This window comes from Phocoena phocoena, chromosome 7 (assembly GCF_963924675.1).
Source record: "Phocoena phocoena chromosome 7, mPhoPho1.1, whole genome shotgun sequence".
Classification (NCBI taxonomy): Eukaryota; Metazoa; Chordata; class Mammalia; order Artiodactyla; family Phocoenidae; genus Phocoena; species Phocoena phocoena.
Genome location: NC_089225.1, coordinates 5,422,827 through 5,440,772, shown reverse-complemented (window position 1 = coordinate 5,440,772; position 17,946 = coordinate 5,422,827). Strand labels below are relative to the sequence as shown.

The following is a 17,946-nucleotide window of genomic DNA, read 5'->3' as shown; positions in this document are numbered from 1 at the left end:
TCCCTGCAATTAATGCAGCAGGCTCTAAACACATCTCCCTAATTCCACCCTTGTTCCCAGTCTTTTTCCCACAGAGCAGCCAGAGTGGTCTGTTAAAAACGGAAGTGAGCTCAAGTCTCTCTTCTGCTCGGAACCCTCTAATAGCTCCCACCTCCCTCAGCAAAGCCGAAGGCCTTACAGTGGCCCACAGGCTCTCACAGTCTTGACCCTGTTTCTCTGACCTTGTCCATCCCGCTCCCCTCATTTACTGAGCTCCATCTGCTGTTGCCTCTGCTATTCTTTGAGCACGCCAGGCTTTTACATTTACTGCTCTCCCGGTCTGAAATGACCTTCTTCCAGATATCCTCATGGCCAGCATTTCATCTCTTTAACGTTTCGCTCAAAGATCATTTCCTCAGTAAGGCCTTTCCTTTAAAACATTCTTAAAAATCACAGCTCCAGCCCTAACTTTCCCTTATATTTTGTCTCTACTTCATTTTACCGTCTGTTGCCCTTGCGAGGAGGTAAGCTCCAAGAGGATGGAGTTGTGCTTGTTTTGTACAAGGTTGTATCATTAGTGCCTGGTGCGGAGCCCTACAGGACAAAGGCCGGTGCAGAGCCCTACAGTTTGAGGAAGGACTACTGCCAACTTCCTAGTACCGAGAGGTTAAGAGGAAGTACCCAGAACGTTGAAAGAGCAGATGAACCGCAAAAGTGAGACCATTTCCTTTCCCCTCCAGGGTTATCCACAGTACCTTTCAATGGAAGTGCTGAGGCTAAATATGGGTGCCATAGAAGGATATTTCCTGGCATAATAAAATGAAAATAAATAAGCAAATAAATACACAGCAGGTTTAAAAACTGTAGACACAGCATGACCACACCTCATAACTGAACAGACGGCAGGGGAGATGGGGGCCTTCATGCCGAATGGTTAAGAGGGTAATACTGGGTAACTATGGGACAAACTGACTTGTTTTCCACTTTGGCTTTCTCTGTATTTTATAAATTTCATACACTGAATGTTACTTTTGTAGTCAGGAAAAATAAGATTACACGTAAGTTATTAAAATAACAGAAAACCAACCAAACAAAAAGAAAACCTTTAAAGTGACCTGCCTTTTACAAACTAGAAGTTTAGAGCTGAGAAGAGGGAGGGGGTAATGGTAGTTTTGAGATTTTACTAATCACAAATAAACTTATCAAGAGACTACTTTCTACGACACAAATCTTACTTCATTGCATACACAAGGCAACAAAAATTGGCAGGGAACACACTGTAAACTAATCAGCACTTAGCTATCATTGTATTGTGAACCCCTTTTACGTGGCAATATTTTCTTAATGAATACAAGAAGCTATGTTCAAAGATATTCTTGGGGAAATAATAATCTTTTTCAAGATTTTGGTGAGAAAATTAACTATAAAAGGGTAGCAGTATGGTTTTAGTTTTCAAAAGGAGCGTAATGCTTTCTCCTATTTATTAAAAACCAATGAAATACAAGTTTCAAATGGGCATCAAGGCGTCAGGCTTCCTGGCTGAGGGTCACACAAGAGTTTGGACTCTGAGGAGAGTTAGGACAAGGGGAAGAAGCAACTGCCAGCAAAGAGCATACTGTGAATGAACTTACCAGAAACTGGCCTCATGATGTCCACTGGTTCCACTTCCTCTTTAACTTTCATCTCAGGTACAGGAGGGCCCAAAACGGAGGAGAGACTGCTGCCCACAGCCACTGGCGGTGGAGGGGCAGTGGCAATGGTGGTGATGGGTGGAGTGACGGGAACTGCTCCAGGAATGGTCGGAAGGGCAACCGCTGGTTGTGACGGGGGGCTAGCTGCTGCAATCATAGTTGGAATGGCTGGTGGAGGCTGCTGAGTGGTGGGTGGGACTGCAACGGTGGGCTGATCATTATTTTGATTGGACATGGTCTCCATAGACACAGTGACTGGAGTGGCCATCGATACGTGGATCTCTGACTTGGGTTTGGCACTGAAACACAAAAGCAAACACAGAAAGTTGCCTTAACCTGCATCATCTCAGAAGGTGAATATCTGTCCAATTCTTTTTGTACAACACACAGTACAACTAAAACTCTATTCCTTGATTTTAAAAGTTGAACTTTAGGGTAACTTTTAAAGGGAATTCAAGTTTCAGAACCATCCCCATCGTTTTTATAGGCAGTAATAAAATTAATTTAGAAAACGAAGAACACTTTAAAGAAATCAAAGTCACATCACTGAAAGACAACCAATTTTCATTACATTAGTGTATTTTTCCCTCCAAGAATTCATTATTGCATATGTTGCCTTAGGAGGTTTTTTTTTTTAATAACAACTATACTCACACTTCATATGTCATTTGTAAACCTACTTCTTATAAAACAGGAAACTCATGCACATGGAAAAGATCGAAAAGAATACAAATGGAGAATAACTTCCCTCCACTTCGAACACCCAGCCCTCTACCCAGGGTCACCACAACATTCCGGTATGTTTTACCAGAAATACTTCAGACATCTAAAGTAACTACAAATACAGTCTTCAAAAATGTATATTCTTTTTCAGTTTTATAAGAAGTCATCGATGTCATTACAAATTCTTCTCAAACATTTTTTTAAGTAAAATATTTCATTTGATAGCTGTAAAGCTTTACTGATTTATATTACTGCTGCTGAAAATTTATATACTACTGCTGAAAATTCAGAATATCAAAAGCAACACAAGACAATACCCCTCAAGTTCAAGGCCCCAAGCAACAGGACTTATATAGGCAAAAAAATTCAATATTGACCAAAACCTCACACCATATACAAAAATGAACTAAACAAGGATCATAAATCTAAACGTAAAAATGTAAAACTATAAAACTTTTATGACTGGAGTTCTTAGACATGATACCAAAAGCACAAAAAACTGATAAATCGGGCTTCATCAAAATTAAAAACTTTTGGGCTTCCCTGGTGGCACAGTGGTTGAGAGTCCGCCTGCCGATGCAGGGGACATGGGTTCGTGCCCCGGTCTGGGAGGATCCCACATGCCGCGGAGCGGCTGGGCCCGTGAGCCATGGCCGCTGAGCCTGCGCGTCCGGAGCCTGTGCTCCGCAACGGGAGAGACCACAACAGTGAGAGGCCCGCGTACCGCAAAAAAATAAATAAATAAATAAAATAAAATAAAAACTTTTGCTTTGCTAAAGACCATTTTGGGAGATTGAAAAGACAAGGCAGAGACTGAAAAATATATCTGCAAAGCACATACTGCATATATCTGAGAATACTATGCTAAGTAAAATAAGCCAATCACAAAAATACAGTCGGCCCTCTATACCCACAGGCTCCACATCTGCAGATTCAACAAGCAGTGAATGGAAAATATTTAGGAACAAAAAATTCCAGAAAGTTCGAAAAAGCAAAACTTTAACTTGGTGCATGCTGGCTACTATTTACACAGCATTTACATTGTATTAGGTATTATAAGTAATCTGGAGATGTGCAGGTTACATGAAAATACTATGCCATTTTACATAAGGGACTTGAACTTCCATGGATTTTGATATATGCAGGGGTGCAGGTCATGGAACCAATGCCCCAAGAGAGTACCGAGGGGTGACCATACTGTAGGACTCCATTTATATGTGCTACCTAGAGTAGTCAAATTCACTGAAAAAGAAAGCAGAATGGTGGTTTCCAGGGGTTGAAATGAGAGACAATGGGGAGTTGCTGTAAAACGGGTATACAGCTGCAGTTTTGCAAGATGAAAAATATCTGGAGAATGGTTGCACAGCACTGGGAATATGCTTAATACTGCTGAAATATACACTTAAGATGGTTAAAAAAACGAAAACAAAACACGTATCTAATAAAGGAGTTATATGTAGAAAATACAAAGAAGTCTGTAAACTCAACACTAAGAAAACAAATAATCCCATTAAAAATGGGCACAACACATGAATAATGAACAATTTGCTAAAGGAAATATTCAGAAGGCTAATAAGCACACAAGAAAATGTTCAACACTATTAGCCATTAGAGATATGCAAAGAAAGCTTCGATGATACACGACCACACACATATCAGAATGGTGAAAATATAATACCCTATGATACCAACTGCAGGAAAGAATGTGGAGCAACTATTTCTACAAAAAACCTTCTAGGGCTTCCCTGGTGGCGCAGTGGGTGAGAATCCGCCTGCCAGTGCAGGGGACACGGGCTCGAGCCCTGGGCTGGGAAGATCCCACATGCCATAGAGTAACTAAGCCCGTGCACCACAACTACTGAGCCTGCGCTCTAGAGCCTGCAAACCACAGCGACTGAGCCCACATGCCACAACTACTGAAGCCCGCGTGCCTAGAGCCTGGCTCCACAACAAGAGAAGCCACCGCAATGAAAAGCCCGCACACCGCAATGAAGAGCTGCCCCCGCTCGCCGCAGCTAGAGAAAGCCTGCGTGCAGCAACGAAGACCCAACACAGCCAAAAATAAATAAAATTAAAAAACAAACAAGGACCTTCTAACACTAATAAAGGAGTTTAGCAGGGTTGTATAATAAAAGGATCTCCTATGTTGCAGGTATGAATTTTAAATGGTCCAGTTATCCTGGAAAACAGTTTGGAGGTTTCTTATAAAACTAAAAATATACACGTACAATGCAACTCAGCAACTGCACTCTTGGGATTTTTATCCTACAGAAATGAAAATGGGTGGAAAATGTGGTCTACCCAGAGCACTGTACATGAATGTTTACAGCAGCTTTATTTGTAATAGCCCCAAACTAGAAACAACCCCAATGTACTTCAATGAGTGAACAGATAAACAGATTGTGCTACATCCATATGATAAAACAGTGCTCAACCAAAACAGTACTGCAATGCTACAACTTGGCATAGACTCTCAAATGTACTATGCCAAGTGAAAATAAGCTATATAATTATATATATAATTATGCGATTCCATTTACATAAAACTCTCAAAATGACAAAATTATAGTGATGAAGAACAGCTGAATGGCAAGGAGTTAGGGTTGGGGGAAGGGTGTGACTGTAAATGAGGGAACGTCTTTGTTGTAATGAAACAATTCCATATTCTGATTATAACAGTGGTTATACAAATCTATTCATGTGATAAAATTTCAAAGTAGTATATACCAAAGGAATAAAAGAGGACATTATAAAAACTGGTGATATTCTAATGAGGTCTGTAGTTAAGTCAACAGTATTGTATCAATGCCAGTCTTTTCATTTTAAAAATGTACTAGAGTCATGTAAGATGTAATGATTTGGGGAAGCTGGAAAAAGGGTACATGGGAAATTTCTGTACTACTTTTCCAACTTCTTGTGTCTTAAATTATTTCAAGATAAGCATTTTAAAAAATAAGGGTGGTGTTGAGGTAAGGATTATTCTGGAATTAAAGACAATTAAAAGATAAAATAGGGCTTCCCTGGCGGCACAGTAAGAATCCGCCTGCCAATGCAGGGGACATGGGTTCGAGCCCTGGTCTGGAAGATCCCACATGTTGCAGAGCAACTAAGCCTGTGTACCACAACTATTGAGCCTGCGCTCTAGAGCCCGTGAGCCCCAACTACTGAAGCCCATGTGCCGAGAGCCAGTGATCCGCAACAAGAGAAGCCACCACAATGAGAAGCCTGTACACTGCAACAAAGAGTAGCCCTCATTCGCTGCAACTAGAGAAAGCCCATGCACAGCAACAAAGACCCAACACGACCAAAAAAAAAAAAAAAAAGAGATAAAATAACCAGAGACATCAGCAAAAATATATGAGACTTAGGATCTCTGAAAATTCCCTTTCATAAAAGCAACAGGGCTTCCCTGGTGGCGCAGTGGTTGGGAGTCCGCCTGCCGATGCAGGGGACGCGGGTTCGTGCCCCGGTCCGGGGGGATCCCGCATGCCGCGGAGCGGCTGGGCCCGTGAGCCATGGCCGCTGGGCCTGCGCGTCCGGAGCCTGTGCTCCGCGGCGGGAGAGGCCACAGCATTGAGAGGCCCGCGTAACGCAAAAAAAAAAAAAAAAAGCAACAAAAAACTGGCAAAAAAAAAAAAAAAGGAAGTCAGAAACAACTTTTTCAGAACTAGAAATTAACCAAAGGCTTTCAACAATCTGGCAAAACTATTCAAGAAAAGAGGCTGAATCTTGGTAAGAACAGTAAACTTTGTGGCATTTTAACTTGCACTGTTTCCATTCTTCCATTTCCAGCCCCACAGTAGACTTATCAGCCAACAGCCCACACTGACAGTGAAAACCAGCAGCCTCGCAGCTACCAGAGGGGTCAGAGCCACTACAAACCCTCTTCACCAAAGAATTACCATTATATGACCTGTCTGCTTGATCCCATTTGCAAGGCTGTCTTATTTGACTTGACTTGGAGCTTGTCAGTGCAAACGACCTTTTCCCAAGGTGTGTTTTTGGAAAATATTAGAGGCAATTGATCAGTTTCCCAGCTGACTGAGAGGATGATAACAGTTGAAGCAAACAATAAGCTACCCAAAAAACGTGAAAGGAAAAACTGGAGAATGAAATATCCATAGGAGATTTGAACAGCTCTGACATATTTCTGGCAGTCTAGGAAGCAACACGCACATGTAGGGCTGTGTGCATACCCAGGGCTAAGCACACGCCCAGGGAAGAACTGAGAAGGCCCTAAGTCTCACCTCTGGCTGACTGTGAGGCTCTGTGCAAGCAGAAAGAGAGGGCTTAGGCAGAGCTGTCAACTGCCTGCCTAAGTGTTGACAGGGTACCCAAGACACACACAGAGCTCTCTGGCAAACACATGGAGACTTATTGGTTCCAGGCATTGAAGAAAATCTGTTCTTTCATTAGCTGACTACAAAGTTAACCTAGTAGATTTCAGTGGCTGCATTAGACAAAGATATAGATTTTAAAGAATTAGTTCAGAAAAGTCACTATACAACTACAAGGAACAGCAACAAACCCGGGGAGGGGTGGGAGTCTGATGTTCGGAGTTGCCACATGATATTGGTTGCCTAGAGAGCAACCAATGCGGACTGGAGGGATGTTACCAAGAACAAATGACACAGAGATCTATAGGTCCACCTTTATTCAGAGCTTTTCTATAGGTTTGGTGGAGAGTTTGAAGATGAACTAGTGGCTGGCAGGGAAAACCTAAGCAAACATGAATAGTAGCCTTGTAGTATTGTATTATGTGACTTCTTTTAAAATTCAATTTTTATATCTATTTTGTTAGCGTCTGGATTTACTTTCTAAATCTACTGTTTTCTAAGATTTCAACTTTTCTTAACGTTTTGTTTTGAAAAATATTGGTACTCACGTTTCGAAAGATGTATTGAGAAGTCTCCTTCCTCTAACCTACCCACTAGCATCTCTACACAACACCAGTCTATTTCAGTATTTCAGTGAATCTAAGTTGCCAACATTATACAATACACCAATATTTTGTGAACTTAAAAATACATAATTAAAAATAGGATATTTAAAAAAAATAGGATATTAACATGCAGTCAATTTAAAGTTATATATTGATTTCAGAGATGTTGACATGTATATGTTTGATCTTACTTGTATCACAGTATGTTCTGTATGGTTTTTGTTTTGTTTCTTTTAAAATTTTTGTTCACTTTTTTCATTTCCACCCTCTATGCCTACACTGTTTTTTGTTTTAACTGTACTTCATTCTGTGATGGTTTCTTCTAGATCTTTACTGAATTCTGTCCACTCACGTATCATCTCCTTATGTTTTCTCATTTATTCTTGGGAGTCTTTGTATTTCATCCTTGTGTTCTGTTTCATAAAAGTGGTGGCTATTTCGTTAAGTAATTTCTATTCACAGTCAAATATTCTGTTATAAATTTCATCTGTTCCCTGTAAATGTTTTTCTGGTGAGTGTTCTCAGTGAACAAACTAGTATATTTTGTTGCTTTTTTCCTACTTTTTAAACTTATTTTCCCATCAATCCTTCTGTTATTACTCGTCGGTAAATGAGTTGGGCTATTCCAAGAAACAGCCATTTATGTGAGACTCCTTGGGCGTGGGAGGGTAGGAAAACTGCTCTTTCAGCTGGTTGCTTTTCACAATCCAAATACTCTCTTCTTTCAGGTGCCACAGAAACAGACTGCCAACTGCAAAAAGAGGCCAGCCTGGGTGCCTGTATGGGGCCCACCCCACAGCTTCTCTGAACCATACTAAGCCCAGGAAAGAGTCTACAACAGCCCCCCCTCACCCAAGTTTCTGCACGTTTTTCTCACAAGGGATAAACTTTTGTATTGATACATCACAGTGTGCTCTTCACCTTCATGAACTACTTTTTTCCTACCGCTTTAAAAATAACTCCATACGCTACTTTGTTTTAAAAAAAAATCTTAAACACTGAAAATAAGTGTATTACGTTTGCAAATTTAATACCTGGTGTTGGCCAGAACGTGCAGGAGATGGGAACACGTATCTTGTAAGCATGTAAAGAGGAGGAGCGATTGGAAATCAGAATTTAAACTGCATGTTTACTTTGACCCGTCAATGCTGCTTCCAGAAATCTACCCCTGAGAAATGTCTGCAATGAGGCTCAATGATAGATAGTGAGATTCACCGCAGCAATGTTTATTGCAGTGATAAATGGAAATAACTTAAATGTTCATTAATTGAGGACTTAATTATGGCACCAGCCTGTCTGGGAACATAACACAGTACAGGAATACAGTCTCCTTTTCTGGTTTTGTACTTTCCTGACCTCTAAAGATGGTTATGTCCTAAGGTGTGGTCCTTGTACCACTTCTCTATTTATACTCACTGTCAGTGGGAGCTTTTCCACTCTCATGGTGTTAAAGCATACATACAACATACCTTAGAGATGCAGGCTTGGCTCCAGACCACTGCAATAAAATGAATATCGCAATAAAGCGAGTCACACAACTTTTTTGGTTGCTCAGTGCATGTAAAAGTTATGTTTACACTATACTGTAGTCTATTAAGTGTGCAACAGCATTATGCCTGAAAAAACACAATATACATGCTTTAATTGTAAAAAATACTTTTTTGCTATAAAAAGCTAACCATCATCTGAGCCTTCAGGGAATCACAGCAGTGACATCAGAAATCACTGATTACAGATCACTATAGCGGATATAACAATAATGAAAAAGTTTGAAATACAGTGAAAATTACCAAAATGTGACATAGAGACACAAAGTGGGCAAATGCTGAAAAAAAAAAAAAAATGGCACTGATAGAGTTGCTTGATGTAGGGCTGCCATAAACCTGCAATTTATAAAAAAAAGGCAGTATCTGTGAAGCGCCATAAAACAAGGTATGCCAGTACCTGCTTTAATTCCCAAATCTTAATCAGCAGCATGGACCTCCATCTTCAATTCCAGAATTGTATATACTTCAGAAATATATACCCAGCTATGCACGTGACATCTCCACTTGGGTGTGTTTAATCACTTGGATATCTCAAAATAAAATATCTAAAAGTAAACTCCTGATTTCCCCCTTGCTATTTCTCACTTCAGAAAGGGTAATTCCTTATCTGTAGTTGCTCAGGCAAAAATTGGTAGCTAGCATTGCCTCCTTCCCTTTCTCTCCACTCAGAAAATTCTGACAGCTGTACCTTCAATACATATTGAGAATCTGAACTCTTCTGAAGACTTTTACTACCTCCATGCTGGTCCAAGCCATTAAGAGAGTCTAAGGTTTTATCATCTCCTACTTGGTCTCACTGCTTCCACTCTTGTCTTCTTTCGTTGATTCTCAGCACAGCAGCCAGAGCAATGCTTTTAGAAGTAAGTCAAATCATGTCACTCCTATGCCTTAGCCCTCGGATGGCACTCCTGTCTCACTCAAAATAAAATCCAAAGGATTTTGAATGGCCCACAAAGCCCTGTATACGTAATCTGGCTCTCATTGTTATCTCTGAACCATTTTGTACAACCCTGCCCCTCATTCTAGGCTGCTCTCCCTTGCTGCTCCTTGTTTATTCCTAATATACAGACAGTGCTTACTTCGCACAACACTGATATGTGTGACTTTCACATACATACGTGTAACTGCATTCCCCCAGTCCCCCACCAACACTGTTCGAATTTCAGTTACTACAGTATAATTATTAACTGTGAGTAACTTCATAAAGTGCAAACTTTGCTGCTAGCTCTTCGGTCCACAAACCACCCTGTAACTTACAGACATGCGCATCGCACATCACTTCTTTCGAAGTATGTCGTTGACTGGTTGATCACTGCACATCTACTTCTCAGTTCATGCAGACAGTGAAGTGTGTAGTTGTGCTGTCTAGTTTCCTAGTGATAAACCCAGGTGAAATTTTACAAAAATGAATGACTGAAAGAGAACTGGCCAACAGCGATGAAAATGCAGAAACAAATGTGATAAATCTAGAAGTAAAATGGGATGTGATTAGAAGATCTGAAAATGGCAACAGCAAAGATAATTTAGGAGTGGACCTAGGCTTGTACGAAGCTATGGCTTGGACCACACTGAGAAAGTCCAATGAACATAAAAAAGGTGGTAAAGTCATTTTACTGTAAGCCACTACAGTGAAACGGAGTATTTACTTCCATTCTGGATTGAAGACTGTAAAAAAACCCCACAACAACCCAATCACTCAGACCAAAGTGTTGAATTAACTGCCACATTGAAAGAAGATGGAGGGCTTCCCTGGTGGCGCAGTGGTTGAGAATCCACCTGCCGATGCAGGGGACACAGGTTCGTGCCCCGGTCCGGGAGGATCCCACGTGACACGGAGTGGCTGGGCCCGTGAGCCATGGCCGCTGAGCCTGCGTGTCCGGAGCCTGTGCTCCGCAATGGGAGAGGCCACAACAGTGAGAGGCCCAAGTACCGAAAAAAAAAAAGAAAGAAAGAAGATGGAAATTACAGGGAGGATTAAAAAAAACCAAAAATCCAAAGCCTTTTACAGCCAATAAAGGCTGGATTCATTTTTTCAATAGTCAGCATTAATTTGATGAATGTAAGCTATCTGGTGAAACTGCTAGCACAGATAAAGATGCTGCTGTGGAATGTGCACCCAGATTCCAAGGATTAGTTAAGGAAGATGGTTTGATAAAAGGATAAAGATGTCCCTGGAAGTGATGCTGGCAACAACCTCACATTAAAGGAACTTCTGGAAATAATTTACAACACTGAAAAGACAAAGGATAGGGACTTCCCTGGTGGCACAGTGGTTAAGAATCTGCCTGCCGGACTTCCCTGATGGAGTAGTGGTTAAGAATCCACCTGCCAATGCAGGGGACAAGGGTTTGAGCCCTGGTCCGGCAAGACCTCACAGGCCGTGGAGCAACTAAGCCCACGCGCCACAACTACTGAGTCCCGTGTGTTACAGCTACTGAAGCCCACGCACCTAGAGCCCGCGCTCCGCAACGAGAGAAGCCACCGCAATGAGAAACCCGCGCACCACAACGAAGAGTAGCCCCCACTCGCCGCAAGTAGAGAAAGACTGCGCACAGCAACGAAGACCCAACACAGCCAAAAAATAATAAATAAACAAATAAATTCTTAAAAAAAAAATCCGCCTGCCAACGCAGGGGACACGGGTTTGATCTCTGGTCTGGGAAGACCCCACACGTCGTGGAGCAACTAAGCCCACGTGCCACAACTACTGAAGCCCGCACTCACAGTAATGAAGACCCAATGCAGCCAAAAGAAAAAAAAGATAGGATAAAATGTCAGGGCAGACCCAAACTTAGAAAGGAGTATGACAATTCACCGAAGCATAGAAGGACTCTTGCTCTGTATCATAAGTTATTCAATGTGAATAAGGGAAACACTGTTCCAACTACGGTCGTCCCTCAGTACCCACCCCTGCAGATACCAAAATCCATGGATACCTGTGGATGCTCGAGATGTGGAACCCTTAGATACAGAGGGCCAACTGTACTCTTGACTGGCTTTTATTTATTTATTCTTTTTTGGCTATGCTGTGCAGCTTGTGGGATCTTTGTTCCCGACCAGGGTTTGAACCTGGGCCCTCAGCAGTGAAAGCGTGGAGCCCTAACCCCTGGACTGCCAGGGAATTCCCACTTGATTAGCTTTTAGAAGGAAATAAAACACTTTAATTCTCAGCGTTTCTGATGTTCAAATTACAGTGTACTAAATAAATTTTAGTTTTACTATGTTTTTCATTTCCCTATATATTTTAACTGACAGTTAAGAGAGTTTCTGATATGTTCACAAATGTTTTTAAGGTCACAGAACAATTATAAATAGCCATGCACAGTTTCCGTTTACATGGTTATTTGCACATTCCTGCACTAATGGACAAAGTGGTGACTGCAAATACTCCCACCTCAAAGTCTTAGTCCCTGCTCTTTCCTCTGCCTGACAGTCTGACATCAGGGAGCATGTGGCTTACTCCTCCATGCTCTTAAAGCCTCTGCTCAGAGAGGCCTTTCTGTAAGTCATCACCCCTTCCTCCCATCACTTATATTCCATTTACACGGTTTTCTTTTTCTTCACATATTTATTATTTCTCTACACTCACTAGATAGTAAGCTTAAGGAGAAGGGACACTTTCAGTCACTCTTACATCCCCAGATTCTAAAATGATACTTGGCACACACATGGCATTCATAAATTTTTTTTTGAAGTTTTATGAAGAAGTAGATATAAATATATTAACATGGTGAGCTATTACAGATATAAGTATAAGATGCAGTATATAGAACAGTCAACAAAATCCTGTTTTTAAGAATCTATCAATCTACCTACACGTGTATGTAGAAAAAGATGTGGAAAGATGCTTAAAACTTTAGCCAATCAATATTACCCTGGGGGAGTGCGACTGGACGGGGGGTGGAGAATAGGACGATTTTCTCTTTATACCTTAAATATTTTTATATTGTCTCATTTTCTTTTCCAAAATATTACTTTTAGAATCAAGGAGATAAAGAGTAAAGAAAACAGAATGCATTAACTATTGTCATGATGCCATTTTCGACAGCAACAATAACTGGGTGTTTACGGTGAGGCAGGCTCTGTTCTAAGTGGTTTCAATACACAAGGAGCCTATGAGGCAGGTGCTGTAAGTATGGCCACTTCATAAATGAGGTAAATAACGGTCAGAGAGGTTGAGAAACGTGTCCAGATCTCATAGCTAGAAAATGGTTCTTTCAGATGCACACACTAGGGGTTCTTTTTAGAGGCAAATGATGTGAAGTCTGCGACATGTATTAGACTTTTCTGTCCTCAATGATGTGCTCACCCTGCAGGCCTAGGCGACCCAGACGTACTCCGCATAGAGCTCTCCACTCGAGGGCTAGCCACTTCAGGAGGCTGAGGAGGAATGAGGGTTTTCCGAACTGCCAGTCTGAAAGAGTAAAGAAACAAACCCAGACGGCATTAAAGGATAAGAACTACGCATTTGCTAAGTGTACCTATGGCTAGGTATTTTTTAATGGATTTTCAAATTTTACCAAAGTAATGAAGGCAGATTATTTAAAAAACCAAATAGTACTAGAACGCTTTTAATAACATACAGCAGATCCCTTCCCCCTGCCTCCCCACTTCCTGCCTGTCTCTCTTTAGGAAGCAACCATTGCGATTCTTTTACCTGCTTCTTCTACTTTCTACCTACATATCTCCTTTGTACTTAATATTAAAATTTAGGGACTTCCCCGGTGGTGTGGTGGTTAAGAATCCGCCTGCCAATGCAGGGGACACGGGTTCAATCCCCGATGCCGCAGAGCAACTAAGCCCACGTGCCACAAGTACTTAGTCTGCTCTAGAGCCCACAAGCCACAACTACTGAGCCCACACGCCACAACCACTGACGCCCTCGCACCTAGAGCCCGTGCTCCGCAACGAGAAGTCACCGCGATGAGAGGGCCACGCACCGCAATGAAGAGTAGCCCCCCCTCACCACCAGAGAAAGTCCACACGCAGCAATGAAGACCCAACGCAGCCAAAAATAAATAAATAAATATATAAAACATAAATAAATGATAAAAAAATTTAAAAATAAAATAACATTTAAATCTGTTTAGCAGTTACAATCATTATTGTACCTATGTATTTATATTGACCTGAGGAACTGAGCGAAGACAGTTGATCAAGGTAGCTAGTGATCAACTGTGTCACGCAGCACAGAGGCCACACGTGGCTCTGACTGAACTAACTACTGGAGCTTAGCAACGTGGAAGTCATAAGTGATCTTGACACATTTAGTTCTGGCGGAGTGGTGCAAGCAAATGCTAGAAGAGTCCGTCTGAGACGAAACGGCTAGAGCATACCACTTTGCAATGCCTAACTGTGAATGGATCCAGACACTGATCGTAAGACTGCTAACATCTCAAAAAGGCTGACTTCCACACAGCATACTTCTCCTGATAAAAAGACTAAACCACCAACTTAGGAAGGAGTCTTGCCAAAAGGGGAGAAAAAGTGAAGTTCACCAAGCCTTTAGATTCAAGTAACAACTGAGAGAAAATGTGGAGGAGAGAATAACAAGTGAAACCAGACAATGGGGGCAGGGGGTTGGATTGTGTTCCCTAATATGACCCATCCGAGTCCTAACCCCTGCTACTTGTGAATGTAAAAAAATAGGGTCTTTGCCAACGTAATTAAGTAGATAAGATCATTCTAGACTTAGGGCAGGTCCTAAATCCAATGATCGGTATCCTTTCAACAGAAAGGAGAGGGAGATTTGAGACACAAAGACACAGAGGGAAGGCCATGTGGATATGGAAGTAGAGACTGGAGTGGTGCATCCACAGGCCAAGCAACACAAAGGACCGCCAAGAGCCACCAGAAGCTGGAAGAAGGGCACAGCGTGGATCCTCCCTGAGAGTGTTCAGAAGGAACCAACCCTGCCGACGTGTTGATTTCAGACTTCTAGTCATCAGAACTGTGAGAATAAACTTTTGTTGTTTTAAGCCATCAAACTTGTGGTAATTTGTTATGGCAGCCCTAGGGAACTAACAGAATGCGGATGCAATCGACAAATTCAGGAAGAGTTGGGAGGGGAGAGGAAAACTCTACAGGACAAAAGACCAAGTTTCTTCAACAGACAAACTGCAAGGAAAAAAGAAATGGAGGTAACATATACTAGAAGAGTCTTAATAGACATATCGACCAATCGTAATGTGTGTACCTTATCAGAATACAGACTCAAATAAATAATATAACAAAACAAAATTTGTGACATTTGAGATCACTGGAAGTTTGAACAATGACTAAATATTTGATAACACTATGGGGTTATAACATTTTTTTAAAGTATGTATTTCAATAAACACATGCTGAAATATATACAAATATATACAAACAAAATGATGTGTTCCCTATGATTTGCTTCAAAATAATATGGTGGAAAGTGGTGGAAAGGCATACAGATAAAACATGAACTGATAAGTTAATAACTGAAGTTGAATGATGGGTATAAATTCAGATGTTCAAATTTGTATTATGTTTAAACCTTCCACAATAAAAAGTAAGAAATAAACAAAAAAGCAAGACCACTCAATCCCCCATTCCTCAGTACAAACAAGCCCTCCAAACCCCTAAAGAGATACACTACTATAAACCCACAGAATGACCAAACTTAAAAAAGAGTGCCAAATAACAAGCGTCGATGATGATGAAGGCAAGGACCCCACTGCTGGTGAGAGTGTAAATGGGTACAAACACCTGGACAAACTGCTGGCGTTACCTGCTGGAGCTGAAAATGAGCACAGCCCACAGCCCAGCAAATCCCCTCCGAGGTACATAACAGCACTGCATTTATGGATGCATCAAAGGTGATGCACAAAGATGTTCGGGGTAACATTATGGCCCTAAACTGGAAATAACCCAAATATCCATGGTTAAACTATGGTATTCTCAGACAAGGGCATTTTATATAACCATAAAAAAAGTTACAATTATATGCAGCAACATGGATCAATCTCCCAAAATCAAGCGAAAGAAGATGGACTCACACAAAAAATGTGTATGATTCTATGGGAGCTCAAAAAGAGGCAAAACAAATCCTTAGGGTAAAAAGAAAAACTGAAAAAAAAAAAAGAAAAACTGGTTAGTGATCTTTGGGAGAAAGTGCTGGTAATGTCCTGTTTCTTAACCGATACAGCAGTTATACGTTTGTGCTGACTCATTACACTGTACACACATTATCTGTGCAGTTTTCTATACTTCAGTGAAAGTGCTGAAAGAAAGAGAGACTGGAAGAAGTGGGGCTAGCAAACAGAGACAATGCCTTCATTTTCATTGCAAACAGGAGCAAAAAAATGGGGCAGAGAGTGGAGCAAAGTGGAAGAAATGATAACAAGTTTATACTTGTTTATGTGAAGGATCCACTACCAAGAAAAAACTGACGGAGGAGAGAGGCAGAAGAGCTGGAGCAGTTCTCACGGAGATGAGACGGGCGGCAGTCAGGCGCTCTGGAGAGACGACCTGAGAGCTCAGCTCTGAGTGATGAGCCCACCACTGAGAGACGGAGGCGGAGCTGGAGACGGAGACAGAGGCAGGCAGGCAAGCATGTGACAGCTAGCTTGTGAACTTCTCTTCTGTGTGTTTCCATTTTCTCAAGAACGTAGCAGAAAAAAAAAGTAGGTGGGCACATTCATTAGCTACAAGTGAACGCGGGAGAGGAGGCGTGGAAGTCTGGAAAGGAGCAGAGGTACACGGGTGTCTGGAGGAATGGCCAAGGAAAGCAGACTGTGCTGGTCCGCTGGGAGATCCCTGGGGAGGTGTGTGAGGTTAAGGCGGACGAGGCAACACTCTGCTGTACACAGGCAAGCGGCACAACACAAATCAAGCAGAACGCTGGATTTTAACTCTGACTTTGCCAAAGTGAAGAGGACGACAGGGAAGCTGAGGCTGCACTCAAGGAAATGACTGCAACGCACCACAGACTGTGAACCAGGGAGGGCAGACAAAGAGGCCAGGAAAGGCAGTGAGGAAAGTGAAAGGGTGGTAAGGACCAATAGACTGAAGGCTCCCAGCTGGGTCTTGGTGGGAGTCGCTGCCAGGGACGTGGAAAGAGAGGCGGGCTGTGGGACCCTAGGGTACAGAAAAGGCTGCTGAACTTTTGTGCCGTGGAGTGCCAGCGCTCATGGGTGTGCCCTGCTGAGGGAGGGCAGGTGCAGAGGATGCATTCAAGCAACTGAGGCCAGAGAGCTGGGAAATCATTTCTGTTTACATTAAAGTTGAAGACGGTATGACACAGCCAGACACTATGTACCTTCGGAAGGACAAACACAGACCCCAAATCAAACCTGAATCTGTCCCACAAGGTGGCCACCAGCCACATGGGGCTACTAAGCACTTGAAAGGTGACAAGTGCAACTGATGAGCATGATTTTTAACAATATTTCATTTAAACTAATTTGAATTTAAAAACTGGCGCTTGGTTCAGTTACTGGAAAAGTTTTCAGTGTATCTGGATTAACCTGGCTATGTGAAACTACTTTTTCAATTGCAAATTTTATGAAATCTAAATACAGACCAGGAAGCATGTCCACTGTTGAGAAGGATGGGCCTGAAAGTGGCAGTGAGGCCCAAAGAGGACAGCCACCCCACCTCCAGGCCCAGTGACAGGATGGAATGGGGAGGGAGAGACAGCCACCACCCTGGGGAGAGTCGAGGAAGTCGAGACCCCGAAGAAGAGCCAGGTTCCAATTAAAGCAAGAAGCCATGCTCAGAGAAGAGGTCAGGCCACAGGGGACTGAGATGATGACGGACATCTCAGAGGGCACAGTAGAAGGGACTTTGGAGGTGACGAAGCATGGGAGAAGGGGCAGATCTCATTTTGTCCAGTGCTGTGAAATTTCAAAATATTTCACCTTGGTGCCAGTTTGTATCCATTGCCATCTACTGTACCAAGCATTTCATGGTTCGTTAAAATAGAAAACTCCTACCCTTCGGTTTTGGTGATTTTCTATGAATCATTTTTAAGTCGTCCTCTTCTCTTCTCTGATCTGTCTTGCTGAAACCCCATCACTTGGAGGCAGGATCTCCTGAA

At 42.1% G+C, this 17,946-nt stretch overlaps 1 protein-coding gene across 4 annotated transcripts in view; it reads right to left on the bottom strand.

Moving 5' to 3' along the window:
- The window catches only part of SAP130 (Sin3A associated protein 130), a 74,201-nt gene that overhangs the window by 22,978 nt on the left and 33,277 nt on the right, over nt 1-17,946 (bottom strand). For 2 of the 4 annotated variants that reach the window (XM_065880575.1, XM_065880572.1), the window contains exons 15-16: nt 13,192-13,296; nt 1,611-1,969 (exon numbers count right to left, since the gene is read on the bottom strand). In XM_065880575.1, coding sequence (XP_065736647.1) covers nt 1,611-1,969; nt 13,192-13,296 — 464 coding nt within the window. The remainder of the gene's footprint in view (nt 1-1,610; nt 1,970-13,191; nt 13,297-17,946) is intronic. The other 2 variants (XM_065880573.1, XM_065880574.1) reach the window with 1 other exon arrangement.